This window comes from Pogona vitticeps, chromosome 2, assembly GCF_051106095.1.
Source record: "Pogona vitticeps strain Pit_001003342236 chromosome 2, PviZW2.1, whole genome shotgun sequence".
NCBI lineage: Eukaryota > Metazoa > Chordata > Lepidosauria > Squamata > Agamidae > Pogona > Pogona vitticeps.
This window is the reverse complement of record NC_135784.1, coordinates 25,860,871-25,882,436: the sequence shown is the minus strand read 5'-3', so window position 1 is coordinate 25,882,436 and position 21,566 is coordinate 25,860,871. Positions and strand designations below refer to the sequence as shown.

Below are 21,566 nucleotides of genomic sequence, written 5' to 3'. Positions count from 1 at the left end.
TTTTACGTAAGCGTTCTCTCCGTGTACGCTTCCGCAAAATCTTTCTCCTCCATTGGTGGATATTCCCACGGCCTCCCGCCTTCTCTTTTATCTTATTGGCCGGAGCCGTGCGGGGACTGGCTTCCCATTGGCCCAAGGTGTTGCTATGGCAGCAGTGGGCCGAGTCGGAGCTGCTGGAGTAGGGCAAGGAAAGGCGGAAGGAAGATGGCGGCCTTGGCTTCGGAGTCGCTGCTCTTGAGTGACTCCAGTCGCTTCCGCGCAGATAACCTGCTGAGCAGCGAGGACTGGGGCAAGTGGCGGCAGGGAGTCGGGGGGCAGTGAGGAGGAAGGAGAGGCCGAGGGCAGGGAGCCCTGAGCGGGGCATATTCAGGAAGGCGGAGGAGGGGGAATGGGGGGCAGGAATGGCGATGAGGAAGGATGGAGGAAACGCGGCGCTGGGGATACTTGGCCGGGTCTCCTGTGATTTTGGCAGGCGCTAAGCTGTCAGGAGTGGGACAGGTGCGGCTGCCCCTCTTCCTGCCCACCTGAGGGGGACGCTTCACCCGTTGAATGGTCTGCCTGTCCCCGATCCAGAGAGGTGGCTTCCGGTTCGCGAGGGGCGATGCCTTGAGAACTTTTTAGTTGTTTGTAACATTTGTAAAGCACGAAATCGCCCTTAGCCTTTACAAAGCCACCGAGCTCTGCTTCATAATATGTCACGTCGTTGAAGCCAGAGACCTGCTGCTGAGCACCGGAGGAGCAGTCTTTGTTCCTAGGTCTACTTTTCAAATATATATAATTAAATAAAATATATAAATATATATATATAATTAAATAAAATTTAACAAGATATATTGCTCAGCAGCAAGAGTGAACAGGAAAATAGGCACAAGGCAAAGCAGCAACCCGAAAAGCAGAAGCATAAACTAAATCACCCTGGCAAAAACAGGCACATTTATGTAATTAAAGACTAAAATGATTGGTGGTTGTGGGTTTTTCGGGCTTTTTGGCCATGTTCTGAAGGTTGTTCTTCCTAACGTTTCGCCAGTTTCTGTGGCCAGCATCTTCAGAGGACAGCACCAGAGCACAGAGTGCTGTCCTCTGAAGATGCCAATGGCCACAGAGACTGGCAAAATGTTAGGAAGAACAACCTTCAGAACATGGCCAAAGAGCCCAAAAAACCCACACCAACCATTAGAATCCTGACTGTGAAAGCCTTCGCAAATACACTAAAATGATTATACACTTGGTCATTGGGTTCTGCCAGGTTTTTATTATGGGAGAAAGTAAAGTAAGCACTTAATAAATTAATAGCTGGTAGGTTATGGTGTTAGAGGAGGAAAGGGTCAGTTAATAATGAAAATGTGTTTCTATCTTTGAGTTGCTTTGGTCATTTGGGCTTTACTCTGTCTCTGTAGATGCAGGTCTTTATAGCTGCCTGGATAATGACGACGATGTGGCAGCTGAGCTTTTCCCCTGCCTTGAACAAAGCATGGTGGACAGCGACAATTCCCATTCTATGGTGAGCATATTCATCCAGCACATGTCTTCTGAGTAATGGCATTTCAAATTTGGGGGGGGGGAGAGTATTTACAGTGGGGTCTCTACTTAAGAGCTTAATCCGTATTGGAAGGTGGTTCTCAAATTGAAAAGTTCTTATGTTGAATCTGCATTTCCCATAGGAATGCATTGAAAACCATTTAATCCGTATCTGCTCTTTTCCGTCCATAGAAACTACAGTGGAACCTCTACTTAAGAACTTAATCCGTTTTGGAATGGTGTTCTTAAGTTGAAACGCTCTTAAGTTGAAGCAAAATTTCCCATAGGAATGGACTGAAAACCAATTAATCCGTTCTGGCTGGTTTTTTTGTTATGTAGAGGTGCGTTCGTACATTGAAGCATTAGTTCCCATAGGAACTAATGCAAAGCTGGTTAATACGTACTCTACCACTAGGGGGAGAATTTTTTTTTAACCTAAGATGACCTTAAAAAAAGAGCAGGAAAGGGTTTTTTTTCCTGTTATCTTGGATTTCTGTTCTCAAGTAGAAGCAAAATTTAGCAAATGGAGCTGTTCTTAAGTTGGATTGTTCTTAAGTAGAGACATTCTTAAGTAGAGACCCCACTGTATATCTTCCAAGTTCAGGTCAACACTCCAATCACTGCATTACGCTGGTTCTCTGTAACCTCATTCATTGTACATGGGCTTGAAAGCTCTGTCAGCTTTTCTATCTTTCTCATCACCAGGAGTTTTATATAATTGTTGAACATTGGCATCTTGCTCACTCTCAGCCTTGTCATTTCATCTTCAGTACTAAAGTTTTTATATATATATAAATTGTATGTGATGTTGATGATAACATGCTCCTGAGAATATCATTCACCAGCTGTTGTGCTTCTACATAAAGGGATTGTCTAAATTAGTGGTTCCCAACCTTGGGTCCCCATGTGATCTTGAACTAAAACTCCCAGAAGTCTTCATCACTAGCTGTGTTGGCTAGGATTGCTGGGAATTGTAGTCTAAGACTATCTGGGGACCCAAGGTTGGGAACCACTGGTCTAAATAGATAGAAGTTGAGCATACATACACAAGTTCAATTTTCTTTCTCTCCCCCCCCCCCCGCCTTTTTATTGGCAATAGTTCAGTGCTGGTTTTGACATGGCTATGGAAATACCACCCCCAGAACCACCTTGGGACCCACTGCAAGACATCTTTTTCCCAGGTGAGCAGAACCCCCCTCATGAACTTGTGGGAACCCATTGAGAGTCTCAGAGACATGTGTATGCATATGAGGATGCTTTTCAGTGGGGGGATGCAATACATGTTGAATTAGTCTGCCTTCTCAGGTTAACACATGGTATTTACCAGCCAACTGACTGAGACTGAATTGATGGGCTTGTAAAATGGCTGTGAGTTTGGAAGATTTTTTTGTGGCCAGGTGGGGTGGACTGCCGCTCCCAGAATGCCCCTGCTAACATGGTCTCACTTTGGAATTGTAGTTGATTTTTTTTTCCAACTCAGAGGTAGAGATTTCTTTATTTTAGCTGAAGAGAGAGAGATTTCCCTATCATGTGCCTGCATTTGGCCTGTTATTGTTGAAAACAGAAGGACTGGCTAGCTGGACCTTTTTTTCTGTGGTTCAGTAAGGCAATTTAAAAACATTTCACATCCTTAGGATAATTTGAGCCATGAAATTGCTTGTTTGGAAAACTTTCTTATGCATGAGGAGTCACACTATGTGGTTCCTCTTCTGTCTTGATAGCTGGAAGCCATGAATCATTAAGATCAACAGTCCACATTTATACATGATGTGTTACCTTTAATATCCATGGTTGTCAGCACTTCTGGCTAGTGGTCAAAGGAGAAAGGATGCATTGCAAGGCCAAATTGTTTGTCTTTCTTTCCTCCACCTCATGCTTTCCTTACTGACTTCCTCCTGATAGAAGATAACAGGATGATGTGCAGATCATATCTGATTATGTTTCCATTCTTCGTAAAGTAGCCTTGGCTGGAGTCATGTGGCTCCTTTTCTGCCACTGGGAGGTAGTGAGGGAACGTGCTGTGTAATGGCCGTGGAAGGGCTGTGCTTGGCTGAAGGCTCATTTGTTCTTTTTGGCCAATACATGTCCATCACTCAATACAAACCTTCCGAAGGGGACTTCACACAGTAGTTCCAGAAGCCCATTTTGCCCACCTAGATCCCAGCACAGACTACACTCTATTTTCAGCACATAGTTGAATTGCCTTTCTTTTCACTGCTGCCCAGCCTATTTTCAAGTTTGGTTCCTGAAGCCCACTGAAAGCTAGAATATAAGGTGGGGATGAAGAAGCTGTTTCTCTCCAAATGGTATGGCCAGCTCCATCTAACATGGCCAGTGATAAAGGAATATGGGATCTGTAGTCCAAAAATCTGAAGGGCCAGTTGTTCCCCACTCTGATGGTAAGGGTTTAGTGGCCAGTGATAATGATAGCAACTTTCTTCCGTTATTTATTGGTAGCATTCCTACCCATCTTTTAGCCAAAGAGTGACCCAGAATAGCCAGAGCCACAAACAAAAGAAGATGGATGACAGGTTGTGTTCTCTATAGTTTGCATGTTAAGGCATGACATATTAGGAATGGTTCCGTCAACCTGCTGGAAAAGCTCCAATCTTGGCAGGGATCAGTCTCCTCCTGGAAGCTGTTGTCACTGGGAGAATGCAGAGAGAAGGGCACCAGCACGTTCTCTGTGGGCAGGGCTTTACTATAAGAATGGCAGAACCATGTGATGTGTTAGAGGCAAAGGGAGAGACCCTCGTGAGTGACTCCTCTTTTCCATTTTATTTTCCTGGAGCATACTGGTCTGGTGGCACAAGTAGGTCAGCAAACACATCTCGTTCCTTTTAGAGCTGCAGGTGAAGTCTGAGCCAGTCTCCCCTGCGTCATCTCACTGCTCTGATTCGTCTGGTGCATCCTCGGATTCCTCTGCTTTGTCCTCTTCCTCCTCATCTGCTGATCTCCCCGGGCAGGTATGTTTGTCGAAGAGGGCATGATATATGGAATCAAGCCTCTTGTCTTTGAACTCTTGTGTAAACAACTGTGCTCCCCCTTCAGGCCCCCAACCCATCTGACGTGATTGGAGTGAAGGCGGAGCACCCTCCAACCCCTCCATGCATGTTTGGAGATGTCCTTTCACCCCCCTTTGGTACTGTGCACATCAGGGTAGTCCCAGCTCCTGAAACAGGTATGTAGCATGGGAGAGAGAGAGCAAAGGAAAGGGAGGCTGCAGGGGGAACCTTTTGGCCTCCTCGGGTAGTTTAGTACAGAATACAGGACTGAAAACAACAGAATGAAATTCGACAGGGATAAGTGCAAAGGATTTCACCTAGGAAAAAGAAACCAAATGCACAGTTACGATATGGGGGAGACTTGGCTTAGTGATGCTGCAAGCAAGGAGGATCTTGGAATTGTCGTAGATCACAAGCTGAATATGAGCCAACAGTGTGATGTGGCTACAAAAAGGGCAAAAGCTCTTTTAGGCTGCATTAACAGAAGTATAGTCTCTAAATTTCACGAGTTATCTGTTCCCTTCTATTCAGCACTGGTTAGGCCCCATCTTGAATACTATGTCCAGTTCTTGACACCGCACTCCAAGGAGGATGCCAACAAACTGGAGCAAGTTCAGAGGAGGGGAAACGAGGATGATCAGGGAGCTGGAAACTAAGTCCTATGAGGAAAGACTGAAAGAACTAGGCATGTTTAGCCTTGAGAAAAGAAGACTAAGGGGAGAAATAATAGCACTTTTCAAATACTTAAAAGCTGTCATACAGCGGGGGCCAGGATCTGTTCTCTATCGTCCCAGGATGCAGGATATATAATGATGGGCTCAAGCTACAGTAAACCAGATTTCAGCTGAATATCAGGACAAACCTCTTAACTGTTAGAGCAGTATTCCTGCACTGAGCAAGGGGTTCGACTCGATGGCCTTATAGGTCCTTTCAAATTTCTTTACTCTATGTTTCTATGAATAGACTGACTCTAGAACTCAGTCTGGCCCTTAAAACCAAAGACCAGCTCTGTAAGGGGACAATCTAATATTTAGGGATTTTGATTGTGTTTTTAATAGCGAATGCAGAAAATATAACAGCACAGAGTAACAAAGTGGCCAAAAATGGATTTGGTTAGTTTGACAGTTTCATTCTTGTTACAGGGAAACCAGTCACTTCCAACAAAGCGGAGAGCATTCTTAGTCGGAAGCCCCCCATTCAGCCCAAGCCAGTTGTGGTAACTACTGTCCCAGCGCAGCCAACAACCACTTCCAGTAAGGCCATCTTACTGCAATCTGTTCCCGTAACCCAGTCACAGACGATCAACCCAGGAATTTCAGGTAACGAAGGAAGGAGGTCTCTGTTGTCATAATCAAATCAATACTCCAGGGACGGGCCAACCTACCTGAGTCTGGCTTTACAGCACAGCTGAGCACCTGCAGTGTGTTTTGTGGGTCCACAGATATTTGTTTCCTTTCACTTGAATGTAGTGAAGGAGAGTCATTTTCCCCCCTGTGGGACATGATTCTACAATATATATATAATGCCATCTTTGATGTTACTGTACAACTGCACAAGCAAGGGCCACTGAATTGATCTGGCTTTGCCTTTAAAAAAAATCTCAGTTCCAGGACAGAGTGTGGTGATCTCCCAGTCTGAACTGCTGCATCTCCCAGTGTCGGGGCTGATCAAGGTTCAGTCTCCTGGGAAAGAAGGTCTCCCTGCAAAGCCAATTCCCGCTGCCCCCAAGCCAGAAGCCAAGACTATTGTCCCAGCTCCAACGCAAATCGGACCCTGCAACCAGGAGATAGATGTGAGTCTTGCCTTTCGGTTCTAACTCCTGATTCTTTTTTTACTCTGCTGCCTTTGGCTCGTGCCCGTTCTGTTCCAGGACCTCCCCTCAGCCTGCAACTTCATTAGATAACATGGAACTCTGTCTTCCAACAGCCACCACCCATTACTGACAAATCCTGTCAGTGATGTCTTTATTTAAACTTTTAAGCCCATTGGTTTATGAGAAAAATTACATTTGGTTAATCCCATAAATCCTATCCCAGTCGGTTTCAGTTAACAAAAGTTCATGTGTTGGTCCATTGTTAGAGTGTAGATGTGTAAATAACATTTTTCCCCACCACTACCACTGCTGATTCCCTCCCAAGATCAAGGTCCTGAAAAGGCAGCAGCGGATGATTAAGAACCGGGAATCGGCCTGCCAGTCTCGGCGGAAAAAAAAGGAATACCTGCAAGGGTTGGAATCGCGGCTGAGGGAGGCCCTGACAGAGAATGAGCGACTGCGACGGGAGAACGCTCTCCTCCGCCGGCGACTGGACTGTGTCGTGAACGAGGTGAGCGTCTGCTGGCCAGAAAGGGGACTTGTGGCTTTGTTATGGAAATCGTGGTTCCATTCTCCCCTCTCCCTGACCCTCAGTTTTCCGCTTTCTCTTTCTGGCTGATCTTTTTGCTTTTGGGGGAGGGGGTTCAGGCATGCTAACTTCTCCAGAATTCTTTGGTTCTGTCAGGCATACAGATACCCTCTCTTCCACCCACCCCAGATTCCCCCATTTAGACTCCAGTGTTGTTTGACATCCATTGCCTGAGTTTGGAGTTGGAAAGAGAGATTGTGATGGAGACCCGTCTTCAGCAGCTGGTGCCTTTCTTCCATTTCGCAAACAGACATTTGAGTTCTCTTAGGAAACTGGGCTGCCCTTTTGACTGTTTGCAGAGGAGCAGCTGCCTGTGTACACCCGGGTCTGGGGGGATGAAGGTGCTGGAGGCATGTAGGATCTTCACAAGGTGTTAGGCACTGTAGCGCTTTGCATTCGCCTCTTCTGTGTCGCCCTGGAGGAGAAATCAGGGCGTGATGTCGCCTCTCCTTTTGGGCATGTCGCAGAATAAAGCTTCCTTCTTTGGCTCCGTGGCAGCCGGTGTAGGGTTGATTGAGCTTGATGTGTTTCAGTGACTGACTAATTTCCCCACCTAGTTAATAGTATAGGAAAAGAGGATTTATTCAGTACTCTTTTCATGAAACAAAGAATACAGCTCAGGCATAGATGGTTAATGAAACACTTGTCTCCCACTTTGAGGAACAGCTGCTTGGAACTACACTGTTTCCCTGAAAATAAGACAGGGTCTTATATTAATTATTGCTCCAAAACTGCATTAGGGCTTATTTTCAGGAGATGTCTTATTTTACAGCAATCTACATTGATTCAAATAAAGTCCGGTCATCTTCTTCTGGTTGCTGCACAAGGGTGGAGGCCGGGATTTCACTCAACTGGGGCTTATTTTTTGGGGTAGGGCTTATATTACGAGCATCCTGAAAATCATATTAAGTCTTATTTTCGGGAAAACAGGGTAGTTGTGCTCACCTGGGTCCCTTTTTCAAGTGCGATGTCTAGTAGTATCACGTAAGGCAGGGCTGGGCAACCTGCCTCCTCCAATCTTACGCAACCCTCACCTGTTCCAAGTGTTGCTGGTGGTCCTTCTGTTCAGAGCTTGGCAAGATTAAGGAGAAGAGAAAAAAGAAGAAGAGGCTGAGAGAGAAAAGTTAGCTTTTTGGATCTGCGTCATCTGCCCCTGGCAAGTCATCCATTCGTGAAGGAGTGGGGCAGTATAAGGATGTTAGGTCCAATATGGAGTCATGGGAGTTTACATTCCCATTTGAAGAGAGACAGGAATCCTGAACAGGTGGGGGTGCTGGGTATTGGCTGACTCTTTGCCTTTATTTTTCCCTTTTAGAACAGCGAGCTGAAGTTCGGCTCTGGGAACCGGAAGGTCATCTGTGTCATGGTGGTCCTGCTCTTCATCGCCTTCAATTTTGGGCCTGTCAGGTGAGGCTCTGAGGCGGGGCAGCTGGTTTCTTTTCTTCGCGCTAGCTAACAAACAACTTGGCTAGTCATTTGCTGCCTTGAAGCCTTTAGAAATTGCCAAAGCTTCAGGGAATTCAGTGACATCTGACGGGTGTGTGTGTGTGTGTGTGTTGCGGGCATGTGTGTATTGGCTTGATACCAAGCAGAACTCAGCAGACTGGTTAGGGGAGCCTTTTCTAATTTCCCTGGGATGAAACGGCAATGAAACATCTGTGGGAGGTTCAGAAGACAGCCTAATGAATCTGTTCATACTGTGCTAGAGCTTTGAAATCCCACTCTAAGACATGACTCAGCATCTGTTGTGCCTCTCCCCACTGCCGCCCCCTGTTAAGAATGAAACTGCGTGTTATGAGCCACTGTTCTTACTTACAGTCGTTACTGATGCCTCTTAAATTTTGTACTTTGAGCCTTGTTATTTAAAATAATTTGCCTTTATCTCTGTAGCTGGGTCCCTCTTTTTGGGTGGGATATCTGACAGGACCATGTAGTGGAAGGCTGGGCAACCTTCCTCCTCCAGTTCAAATTTACACAGCCTTCACCAGTTTCAGATTTCACCCATTCTTCTCCTGTATGCAACAGTACTCCTTTTGAGTGTGTCTGTCTTCCTATCCAGAGATATTCCAGGCGGATGATTGAGCTCCTATGAAATCTCATTCAGAAATTACAGTGGTGCCTCGCTAGATGATGATAATCCATTCCACTGAAATCGCTGTTTAGCGAAATCATTGTCTAGCGAAAAGCATTTACCTATTGGAATGCATTGAAACCTGTTTAATGCGTTCCAATGGGGAAGACTCGTCGTTGTCTAGCGAAGATCAGCCATAGGAAAGCAGCTTTGCAAACCGCCGATCAGCTGTTAAAATAGCTGTCTTGCGAAGCTTAGGTCCCGAAAACACCCGTTTTGCAAGCGTGGAGGGAGCTGTCAAAATCATTGTCTAGCGGAAATCGGTTTGCAAAGCAGGGACCAAACATTGTCCAGCAAAATTCCCGCATAGGAATCACTGTTTTGCGAGTCGCTATAGCGATCGCAAAAAGTCAATGTCTAGCGAAAAAACTGTCATCTGGGGTAAATGTCTAGCGAGGCACCACTGTAATCTTAGTCTTAAAGGTGCCGCCAGGTTCCCTTCTTGTTACAAGATAATTTAAGGAGGATGTATCACCTTTCTTCCGGGGTACCCTTTAAAATTCTCCCGCACATGAAACAGACTGTGGAGAAATGACAGCAACTGGATCCCTACTCCGGCTTGTGCAACTCTATGGTGTGGAGGACTCCATTTTACTTTCAGAGTGGGGGTGGGGAGCATTTTGTGCCAGGATTTTTCATGTTGGTCTGTTCCCTCTGAAAAGGGAATTCTAGGATCTCCATGGAAGCTGTTCTTTATTCTCCCCTCCCCACAGCATCAGTGAACACAAGGCAACAGAAGTGGACTTTCCTAAGCAGGAAGCAGAGCCTGGGCCGGGGCAGAGGCACCTCCTGGGGATTATAGGGGAACCCCATGAAATGTCTGAAGAGGAGCTAGAGGAGCGGCAAGAGGAGGCACCAGACAGGCCAGGGAAGACATCGTTCCGGTAATTGAGGGGCCGGGTAGCGGTTTTGGGAGGTGGAAATGGACAAGATGGTGAGAAAGGAACTGCTTGCTTAGCCTTCGGGTGTGTAATGGACGGCGCCCTGACATCTAAAAAGAACTTGCTGTTTACGGTTACAAAACTGGAAATGGAGAGGGGGAACACTGATAGATAGCAGAGGTTCAAGAAGTTGCAGTTTTGGACTATAACTCCCATCATCCCTCAGCAGTTCTGGGAGCTGGCCCAAAGAAGGCACATTTCCAAGCTCTACCAAGTCGTTGGTAGTTATGACTTGGTAGTTACGACCTATCCAGGCTTTTTGCAGTTTTGATGTTTCCATGCCTAAGACTGAGCGGCTGCTTGCAGGGGTGCTTTATAGGATTCAGCAGTGGCAAAGCTGAATCATAAGGAGCAGTTACCTGAAGGGCCCCCCAGCTCCCCATTAAGAACCTTCTCGGCTCTTAGGATCGTCAGAGGGGGCCCTCCTCTCCGCCCCATTGCCAGCACAAGCCCAGCTGATGGGGACACGGGAGAGGGCCTCCTCTGTGTCTAGCCCCAGGTTGTGACCCACTTCTTCAGCCAGGGCTTTAATAATCATAACTGAGTCCCTGAATGCTGCTTTTTAAGTGAGTTAAGTCTGTTCTTAAATTTTTTATTATTTTTAATGGTTCAATTTTTTAAAAAAATTACTATTATCCTTTATATATATATATATATATATATATATATATATATATATATATATATATATATATATATATATATATATATATATATATATATAAAAATAATTGTAGATTTTCATTCTACTTTTTTTAACACTGTAAACCACCTTATCAGGAGAAAGATGACCTATAAACGAGACAAATAAGCTTGCCTAACCCATTTTCTTTGGTTGCTCGCCCACTTTAACATCCGCAATGTGTCTCCCATCTACTCTTCCTCCCCTGTCCTGCTCCAGGAACCTTTCAGCTTCCTTTTCTGACATGAAGGACCTCATGCTGAGGGACCTGGATAAATTGTTCCTGGCTTCCGACTGCCGCCAATTCAATCGCACTGAATCCTTGAGGTGGGTCCCGGGACAGGGGGACTGGCCCATCCCGATGGTTATGTCGTGTCTCCAGTACGAGGGGCAGGCGTAGATCTCTCAGTGGAGTTGCCAGGGAACGTGAGGAGGAGGTGCCTTCATCGCTTGTTTGGGGTGGGATTGGGGGTGCTTTCCAGGGGCAAAGCGGTTGGCCATTGTGTGTGGACAGAGTATTGCACCGTAGAGGCCCTATGGCTGATCCAGTGGAGTCCTTTTTTATGTTAGGATGTGCATCATGTGTGATGCAGTTGCAGGACCAGGAGGTGGCAATATGGCATGGTGGGAACTGTGGTTAACCTCTCCTCTTCTTCTTCCCTTTGCAGGTTGGCCGATGAGCTCAGCGGCTGGGTCCGCCGGCACCAGATCAATCGGAGGAAGCCCTCGCCGTCCCGCAAAGCACCGCAGGCTACCCAGGTGCCATGAACCTTTGGGACTCTAATATATAATTTCTCTGAGCTAGCCACAAGATCTCAAGAAGAAGCAAAGTGTGCTGCTTATATACTGCCCCATAGTGCTTGAAGCACTCTCTGGGTGGCTTACAATGTAATTACGGCAGCCACATGTTGAATGATCATTGAAAACTTGCTGTTTGCTTAATTTTTTAAAAAATGAGTAAAAGTATCACCTGCTCTTCCATTTGCATTGTCAGACACTGGGCGATGGAGCCGAGAGTTGTGCTGCAGTTTGCTAAAATTGTTGGGTGACTGTTGTTTGACAAAGTGTTCCAAGGTCTCTCCTTTGCTGACATCTTCTCTCCTCCCTCCCTTTAACCTGCGGGTTCTGCATTTCAGGTGAAGCGAGAAGGAAGGCCGCAAAGCTCCTCGCGCTACGTCCCTGCCAGCCCTCCTAGACACACAGAGAGGTACGCAAGCTTGTGTGTCGAATCCTCCAAAATTCACTTTTCCTTTCATGGTGGGCCTTTTATCAAGTGTGGCTGCTTTTCTTCACCCAGCTTGTTTTAAGTTACGATCCTGGCTATTTCTCCACCAAGTGTCCTTTTTGCTCAAAGCCAAGTTTGCCCAACACCTGTGAGCTGCCTCTTCCCTCCAGGAGAGGTGTCTGTAATGTCTAACTTATTTCATCTCCCACCTGTTATTTAAAACTCTTAATTCTGCCCAGCTGTCTTGGGCATACAGGAAGGACAAGGCTGGCAAATACTTTCCTGTCTGTTACCTGGTGACTCGCAAATATGGGTCTTCTGCTTATAATAGCAAAAAGCTATTGGATTTCCATTTTGGCAGTCAGGCTTTGGCTGATGTGTTAACGCTTTGAGGCCAAGGACCAACTTGCCATTGAGTGAGTGGCCTGACCAATGAAATTAAAAAAATAAAATAAAAGCCAGAGCAGTCCTCCCTGTAACAACATCAAGGGGTGACTTAGCTCTGTGACACACGTGACACCATCAGTTCAAATTCCATACCACTCGAATCTAATCCTTTGAAATGGCTTGCCTCTTCAGCTGGGCTCTGTTCACAACAGAGGAGCCAAGGGCTGCACAATCATCTTCTTGTTCCCCCTTCTGTTGGCAGGGAGGAAAAAGTCCCGAAAGAACAACTTGCCGAGGGCTTTGTTGCTTGTTGAACCCTCTTTCCCTAAAAACTCCCGTTGTGCCACCTGTTTCACTCAGGCTGTGCTGTTCTGGTTTGCCACACCAAGGGAGGCCAGGAAGGGATAGGTTCTTCTTGGTTGTGGCCCCTTCCCTTTAGAATGGGCTCCCACTGGAGCTACGGCAGGCCTCCTCCCTCACAGCCTTCAAGAGGATGCTCAAAACGAAACTGCTTACTGATGCCTTTGAAAGCATCCTCCCTTTACATGGTGTTATTGATTATCTTTAGATTCCCAGTTTGTCATCGTTCAGTTTTTATTGATTCATTTGATGATCATGTATTGATTATATGGTTGTTTATTGACTATATTATTACATTTTGATTTGGTGTTTTGTTTGTCTCACTCTGGGTGTAAAGCACCCAGAGTAATGTTTACCCACTCATCAGTACAGTATACAGTACAAGATGAATGAATGAATGAATGAATGAATGAATGAATGAATGAATGAATGAATGAATGAATGAATGAATGAATATTAGAGGCTGTTGCCTGGTGATACCCTGCCTGAGCCTTTGTGGCTCACTCCATATGTCAGCTTCTCTCTCTTCCCCTCTTCATCATAGGCTCCATTCCTTTGTCCCATGATTCGGATAGACGCAGAGTATTTCCCCCCTCCCACTACAATTAGAGAAACACGTTCTCTTTGGTATTCCTTTGTGTTTCCAGGAATTCTGTGCATCAGCTGCAGGTGTATCAGCACCCTGACCACACAGAACATGACTTCATGGATGCCATTGATCGACGGGAGGATACGTTCTATGTGGTGTCTTTCCGCAGGGTGAGTGAAGAGTAGCGGGTGGCATAGGAGCTGGGACTACCGTCATACTTTGAGCCTGGAATTTACAGGGTGGCAGGTGAGCCTTTGAGTCACACTGAATTCTTCAGACATGGAGATGGACTGGATTAGGGATATGCCTTATATAGAAAATGCTGTTACACTGAAGCATTCCGGAACAGAGAAACAAACTGAAACGCCTTCCTTTTCAAAAAGAGACCGCAACCTGCTGACTCTGTCTGTAGTCCTGGTCATAAGGTGCAGATTCCTTGTTAAAGTGGAGATGTTAAAAAACAACAACAAAGCAGTTCCCAGATTAGACATTGGGAAAATTGATTTTTAAAAAGTGTGTATGTGAAGGTTCGCTGGTGTGGGCTGTCTTCTCTCCAATAAACAGACGAGGCACAGGAGGAGCATCAAACGGAACCGTATTTATTTCGACATTAACATCGTCAGGAACTACCCCCATGAAAGGGTTAAGGGAGGTCTGAAGACCGAGGTTAGGTTTGGAAGGAGTCCACAAACTATGTACAAAGGGGTTGGTGTTCTCTGGATTCCAAGGACCTGTTGAAGGCGGCACAGGTCCCAGTCCAGGGTTCAATTCTTCGTCTAACGAAATTAACGGTAGGGTCTCCTCATCGCCGCTCCATCCGTCCCAGGAGGATGCCTCTCCTCCTTCGACGCCCCATGGACCGGGTAACCCCCCAGCTTCTTCAACTCGGCGATATGCCATTGTCGTTTACGCTCTAATTCTCGGGCTACCGCCTCTCGTTCCTCTCTCAGCTTCCTTCGCCACTCCTTAGCCTCCGTTTCTCCCCAATAGGAAGGGCGAGGCTTCAACCCCAGTTGCCGCCGCTTCTCGGCCTCCTCATGAGGGATCCGAACCTGCTCCCATTTGTGGGTCCAGGGATCCTCCATCCAAACCCACTCCCAACCGCCTGGAATATCCCTGGCCCTCCCTCTTATATCCCCCATCCCGGCTTCTATCTCTTCCCCTCTTTTTCCCGCCTGAACTTGCCCCGGTTCGCGGGTGAAGCTTAACCCTTTCACAGCCTCCTCTAGGTCTCGGGTATCTACCCCCTTGTTCAGGGTGAGGGTTCCGCCGCATTCTGACTCCCAATCAGGGGTTTCCACACCTCTCTCTTCCCGTCGCGGTGGGGATGGTGGGGGAGTTGTCTGGGTCTGGCTGTTACTCTTCGGGAGCAGCGGCACTCCTACCAAGGCTTCCACCTTGGGAGCCTCACAGTGTACTATACCAGCCATGGCAGTGGAAGCTAACACGAGTACAGACCAAGTGTGGTGTACTGAGTCCTAAAGGGTGCAGAGCAAGTTGCCACTGAAACATGAAATTCACTGGGTCATCCTGGGGCAGTTGATCTGTCCCAGTCTGGCCTTCCTGATAAGGTTGTTGTGAGAATAGAGTGACTGGGAGGACGGGAAGATAACCCTGTCAATCGTAAATATGACTTCTCTTAGAAGTCCCATAAGGTGTTGAATGATCTTAAGTACCCATTCTGGGCTTTTAAAAAATTCAGTTTCCCAATTCCACTCATGGGCAGTTCCATTTAATATTTTCTGATAGAGATCCAAAACAGATGCCACGCTGCAGGGCAGAATCACTCAAGGAAGTGTGGGAGCAGCTTGACCTACAGCTGCTCAAGCACCTCTCAAAGTCTGTGTTGTAGGCTCTGCCTAGGGTGGCTGCTGATGCTCCAGGCTGGGCCTATGTGTTGTCTTAACAACCAAAAGATTCTGGATTTGAGACCTGGGAGGCCAGCATCAGCCACTGGAGAGGTCTGGCCAGCCTGAGGCGGATTCCCTCTTTTGGGATAAGGCTACACCAACTCCTTCGTTCCTGCCTCCTCTAGAAACTCTACAACATGAGCTGAACTTAACATTCCACCCAGTTTTTTGTTCCATTGGTTTAAGCTTCGGTTGTAAGCTCTTAGTGGCAAGGACTTGTCTCGTTTATCCAACCTTCCCCAACTCAGGGATTTACAGATGTTGCCACCACAAAAGGCGAGGGAGTCTAGTCAACGATCTGTGGTCGTGGGCATCCGCTTGTAGAAGGCTGGATTGACCTGTGAAGTCTCTTGCACTGGATCCACTGTGTTGATGGATTCCGGTCTTTCTCCCTTCGTTGTAGGATCACTTACTGCTGCCTGCCATCAGCCACAACAAAACGTCTCGCCCCAAAATGTCCCTGGTGATGCCAGCCATGGCCCTCAATGGTAAGTGGAAGGAATGGGTGGGCAAGAGCCGAGATCTGGGGTGCCTTCTGTGGGAGAGATCTAAGCTTCTCTCGGCACCTTTCTCTCTGGATGTCATGGCCTTTTCCATGTTGTGTTTTCTTCTCCAGAGAGCCTGTACAATTCCTCCCTGGGCTACGAGGTGATGATGCAAATAGACTGTGAGGTGATGGACACCCGGGTCATCCACATCAAGAGCTCCACGGTGCCCCCTTTCCTGAGGCGCCAAGACGCTGTCCCCGACAACCGGACCCAGCCTGCTCCTCAGCCCTTCTCTGGAAGAACAGCCCGGGCAGCTTTGCGGTCTCATCGGCCCACTTTCTCCTCCACGAGGCGGCACCCGCATCGCACCTTGTACCTTGGGGAGCATGGGGGGGGCTAGCCTCCCAAGAGGACAGAGAGAGTACCCTTGGGGTATGGTACACCCGCACAGTTTTGGGGAACAGTGCTCCTCCTGCTCTGGAAAGGGACCTGCGCATGCACCCCCTCGGAGGAACCCTGTCTGTGTGAGGGATGGATTGGAGATACCACTTGCTGGGACCCACTCTTTCAGATGACTGGGCTTCTCCTCCTCCTGGGGGACATTTCTATCCCTGGATCAATCCCACCTCCCTTCCCCCCCCGAAAGTTCCTTCCCTGGCCTTTACTGCTGCTTCCAGAATAGCCATTGGGGGGGGGGGGGTTTAATCGCCTGCAGTTAGGACTGCTGTGTTCCTGCCACTGCCACCCTTCTCCACATCCAAGTCCAGATGACTCCTCTGTCGGGTCCATAAGGGACTATTTTTGCCAGTTTCTACTGCCCTCCAGAGGTTGTGATCAAGATTCGTTCATTTTAATGGATAAAGAAGAAGGGAATTGGGGGGGGGGGGTCTTAACCTGCTGACTGCAATGTGTGTGTGTATGTGGGGGAGAGCATGCGTGAGAAGTCTCTTTTTCTACAAAGTAGACAGAGAGAGAGAGAATGTGTATGTATAACAGTATGTATGTATTTGGTCCTGTTTGACTTGCTGTGATGGCACAAACCTGCCCTTTTGGGTCCTTGTATATTTTTTCCTCTGTTGTGTGCTGGGTTTTTTTAAAAAAAAATAGCTACAAATAAAGTTAAATATGTGACCCTCATGTCTTTCTCTTTGTTCTAGTGTGTAAGCGGGAGGGGGGGGAGAGACATTCCTGCCCACATAGCCAATTTTTTACAATACTAAGTCTGTCTGTACTTCCTGGTTCATGGGGTTTCAAATCTCAGTAAAGCTGCTCTGATTTAAAGATCTGTCTTCTGATTTGAAATTTAAACTGATAGCGGGGGAAAACTGAAAGCAAATGTAACAAGAAGGAAGTGTAGCTTTTCTTCAAGGAAGGACAGTGTGTAGAAAATTTACCTTTTGCTTTAATTTACCTTTTGCTTTACATCTTATCTTCTGCCAGCACAGTCAGTGGGCTCCTTATTTTAAGGACTTCCCAAGAAAATAAGCTGCTAGCATTCCTGTCTTCGTTTCCAGGGTGACTGGGCACCTGGATGAGCAAGCGAGAGCATTTATAGGCTGCATAATTCAGCCAAACCGAAGCATACACAACTCCTTTTGACCATTTGAATTTCACCATATTCATTCTAAGCTCCTTTGGAGCAAGGAGCTGCATTTTGATTATGAAACTCTCATGTTGGGTAAATAAAAGAATACTTTGTATTCGCGAAGGCTTTCACGGCCGGGATCTAATGGTTGTTGTGGGTTTTTCAGGCTCTTTGGCCGTGTTCTGAAGGTTGACCTTCAGAACATGGCCAAAGAGCCTGAAAAACCCACAACAACCAACAGAATACAGTGGTGCCTCGCTTAACGAGCACACCGCATAACGACGAAATCGCATAGCGATCCGTTTTTTCGGATTGCTAATGCGATCGCTTAACGTTTTTCTAATCGGGCAAAATTCGCTTTGCGAAGACCGGTAAGCGTTTCGCTTACCGTTCTTCGCAAAACGAAGCCCGATGATCAGCTGTTCGGCGGCCAAAATGGCCGCCGGAAGCCCGGAAATGGCCCAAAATGGCCGCGCGCAGCGTTTTCACGCCCTCGTTAAGCGAGGCAAGGGCGCAAAAATGGCTGCCGGCCATTAAGAAGCTTCGCTGAACGGTGAGTATTTGGCCCATTTGGAACGCATTAAACCATGTTTAATGCGTTCCAATGGAAATCCCTGCCCCGTTCAACGATGCTTCAGCATAGCGAAGGTTAATCCGGAACGGATTAACCTCGCTATGCGAGGCACCACTGTACTTTATCAAACCAACAAATTTGGTTTATTGCATGGCACACGGGCCTTTGCAGGATTTGTTGTTGTTGTTTAGTCATGTCCGACTCTTTGTGACCCCATGGACCAGAGCACGCCAGACCCTCCTGTCTTCCTCTGCCTCCCGGAGTTGGGTCAAATTCATGTTGGTAGCAGGATAACACAATATAAAATCATCACAGTACAATAAAATATAAAAGAAATTAAACATCTAATCTAGCTTGCAAGTTCTAAAATTTAAGGTCAATATAGATATCTAAGCATAAACATTAATCCAATTAATAGGCTTAACTATACAATGAATCAATAACAACAGGACCATGAGTGGTAGTAATCTATCCAACTCTTAACTTGGTCAGCAGTTGGAGGGTACAGTATTTTGCAAACTTTTATCAGGATTTTCCTTTATATCTACAACTGCTGGATTACTTTGTAGTTTAGATTGGGATTTGGATTCCCCACCTTGACGTGCTGAATTTGATGCTCCATAACGTCACTTCCAGCTCTGCCGTTCTAAGATTATCTAAATCATAAATTGAGAGGTTGGCTTTGCTTTCTTAAATGAAACTAGAAAAGAATGGGAAAAGTCCTGAAATTCCAAAACACACATTTTGGAATTCCCTCCAATTTACTTGCAGGGCAGAAGCCACTTCCACCTTTGGGACCCCAAAAGGCTAAACTAAATCATGAGAATCAAAATTGCACTGGCTTCCACTGGCCATCCTGATATACCTAGACGAAGGGACATAGGCTAATGTAAGGGCTATTGAGAACAGACGTACAGAGATGTCTTTTTGTTTGAATTTATGGGTGCATGGTGATTCATTGTGACCTGATTTGCAGGAAGGAGTCTTTGTCCGGAACAAATATCGAATGCAATTTGCCGTCCACATTTTCTACAAGATCGGCACCTGAAAACTGCACTACGGTGGGTAGTGCATTTAAAAACTTAGCTTTTTAGGCAGGCCTTCCCACCAGTCAATTATCTGTGTCGTTTCTTTAATTTCCCATCTTGATAATGTATATATCCACCAGTTAGTTGTATTATTAGGTTTTAGTAACTATATTATTCTATTGTATTTTATCATTTTTTTGTAAGCCGCCCCAAGTAGACTTTGTCTAGAGGGGAGGGGTATAAGTCTAAATAAAGTAAAAGTAAAGTAAAGTACCTCCTGGATGAAAGAGAAAGAGTGGTAGAATATACCAGATGGGTGGGATATAAATCGAACAAATAAATAAATAAAATAAAATAAATAAAACGAGGAAACCTGGCACCCAACACTCAAGAAGGACCTCAAAACTATTAGCGTTCCTTGAGATGATGCCGAAAACCTTGCAAGTGATCATGTTCGGTGGAGAACACTAGCTGCCCAATGTGCTCTGCACAGGACCTCAGGATGATGATGATGATGACATATATATGTAAAAGACACGGATTTGGAGAGGGCTGCAGTACAAGTCCAATCACAGTGATCCATGTGAAGCTGTCGAAGCGTTATAGAAGCACGCACCCAATCAACTCTAGAACAACAGCCATGCCTTTGCCCTCCCCATCATCCTCCCCCCAAGCAGCAGCAAGGCAAAAAGAGAACTACAGCGCCCAGATGCCCTTGCGCTTGCTCTCTCTTTTTTTTGTGTGTGCGACTGTGTGAGTGTGTGTGTGTTGGAGAGAAGGAAGACTACAAGTCCCGGCAACTAGATGGCCCCCTAGATCCGTGGAACCGAGTCCTCTGGTGGCTTGCGATTGAGGATCGGGGGGGGGGGGGTTGGAGAGATCCGCTGGCAGAGGAAGGGAGGGGGGGGGGGACACACGTTGAGGCATCCCGGAGAAGCGTCTGCACGTTTTGCCAAGGCGGGTAAAGGGACGCGGGGAAGGCGGGGGGGGGGGGAAGAGGCAGCGCTGTTTATCCTTTTGAGGGAAGGGAGGGAAGGAGGGAGGGGGGGGAGGCCCTTCCCCGCCTGCCCCCTCGTTCAGATGCCGCCTCTCCTGCCTGATGATGAAGCTGGAAGGAGGGAGGAGCGCTCGTCCGGATTTTTTTTTCTTTGTTTCCTTTCTTTATCCCCCTTCTCCCCCCCATCCCAAAATGAGTGTAAGTGGGAGGGGGGGAAATCAGGGGCACCCGGAATCTGGAATACGGTAGGTTAAAAAAAAAACAACCCAAAAGACAAAGATTTCGGGAGATAAATAAAACCAACCCACTTGCAAGGTGTATCTTTATTGGGATCTCAAGGCTGCAGGCTTTGGGGACTTAAATCGGCCTCAGACGATGGGGCTGTGGTTCTGTGCCCTCAGGTCTCCCCTAACTAACTGCGACTCCATGAATGAGGGTCTCGGAAAGGTTCCTGACCTCAACTGCCCTGCTCAGCTCTTGCAAATTCAACCCTGTGGTTTCCTTGAGGGAGTCGGTCCATCTGTGGTCTTCCTCATTTCCTGCTGCCTTCCGCTTTTCCCAGCATGATTGTCTGTTTCCGGAGAAGCCTGCCTTCTCATGATGTGCCCAAAGTAGGACAGTCTCCCAACATTTTTTTTCTCTAGAGATCCCTCAGGCTTGAGTGGATCTAGGACCCACTTGTTCATCTTCCTGGCAGTCCAGGGTATCCAGAAAGCTCTGCTCTGGCAGCACATTTCCAATGAATCAGGGTGGTTGCTGTTTTAACAGGTATTGTGAGTGATGGTACAAGGTTCTCCGATTTTCCTTAACCCTTAACGTTTTGTTCTCTCTAGTCTGATGAAGTGTTCTGGCAGAGCTGGAAGCCTGCACAGTTTTCCGGTGTTTGAGTTGGCCCTAATAAAAGCAAGTTAGGTAGAGGTTGGGAGTTTTGATTCCCTGTTGTGTGTCTTGAAGGAGGAGAGGATCAAGGACACACTTTCTTTTAATAGTAAAACCATGTAGTAGTTGGCAGGATTTTTAAAAAGATCATAATGCAATGTTTATTAGTTATGTGCCAACAAGTCATCTCTGAGTTATGACCGAGTGATCTCCCAAATGTCCTGTCCTCAACCACCCATTCAGCTTTCTTAATTGTCCAGCTTTCACACCTGTACATGGGAATCGGAAATACACGAGTGTGGGATGATTTTGGTCTCGGTCTTCAGGGATACATCCTTACCCTTGATGATCTTTTCCTTCATTGCAGCCCTTCTGAGTCTCATCCCTCTTTTGATTTCTTGGTTGCGGTTTCCATTTGGATTGATGATTGAACGAAGGTATGCAAAATCTCTGATTATTTCAATGGTTAACAAAGTTGTGTAGTTCTGAAGTCGCCACTTTTGTCTTTGTAGCGTTCAACGGCAGTCCTGCTTACTTCTTGCACTTGCTCTTAGAGGCCATTTCAAGCCATGGCTACTTTCTGCCAGTAAGATGGTGTCCTCTGCATATCTTAAATCACTGGTTCTTAACCTTGGGTTACTCACTGTCTTAAATGATGGAGGTTTCTTCCACCCATTTTCTCTCCTCCTTCCTCTGAATCTAAAGAATGCAGGAGGATAAATTTCAGAGTGGTTGGTGTGCATTTGCTACAACAAGCGGAACAAAGACTATTGCTGCACTTTGACATAGAATACAATGTATAACTGCTGAAGTTTATTGTGAAGTGTTCATGCTCACTAAGTGTTGCACCCACTCACAGACACAG

The 21,566-nt window shown here is 46.6% G+C and overlaps 2 protein-coding genes across 6 annotated transcripts in view; both read left to right on the top strand.

Annotated features, from left to right (window-relative positions):
• Positions 1-123: 123 nt before the first annotated feature.
• Positions 124-16,775, top strand: ATF6B (activating transcription factor 6 beta). Its single transcript, XM_020777685.3, has 16 exons — positions 124-289; positions 1,398-1,501; positions 2,618-2,699; positions 4,363-4,484; positions 4,570-4,699; positions 5,666-5,842; positions 6,128-6,315; positions 6,662-6,847; positions 8,241-8,332; positions 9,770-9,940; positions 10,899-11,006; positions 11,348-11,438; positions 11,816-11,886; positions 13,299-13,410; positions 15,554-15,638; positions 15,767-16,775. The coding sequence occupies exons 1-16, from the start codon at positions 205-207 to the stop codon at positions 16,036-16,038; spliced, it is 2,076 nt and encodes a 691-aa protein (XP_020633344.3). The 5' UTR covers positions 124-204; the 3' UTR covers positions 16,039-16,775.
• A 2,913-nt stretch (positions 16,776-19,688) lies between these two features.
• Positions 19,689-21,566, top strand: part of LOC110070071 (uncharacterized) — a 31,866-nt gene continuing 29,988 nt past the window's right edge. The window contains exons 1-2 of one of the 5 annotated variants that reach the window (XM_078388605.1): positions 19,689-19,782; positions 21,069-21,138. The gene's annotated coding sequence lies outside the window, so the exon portion shown is untranslated. Of the gene's footprint in view, positions 19,787-19,841; positions 21,139-21,566 lie in introns of those variants that run through there. The other 4 variants (XM_072988831.2, XM_078388607.1, XM_078388606.1 and 1 more) reach the window with 4 other exon arrangements.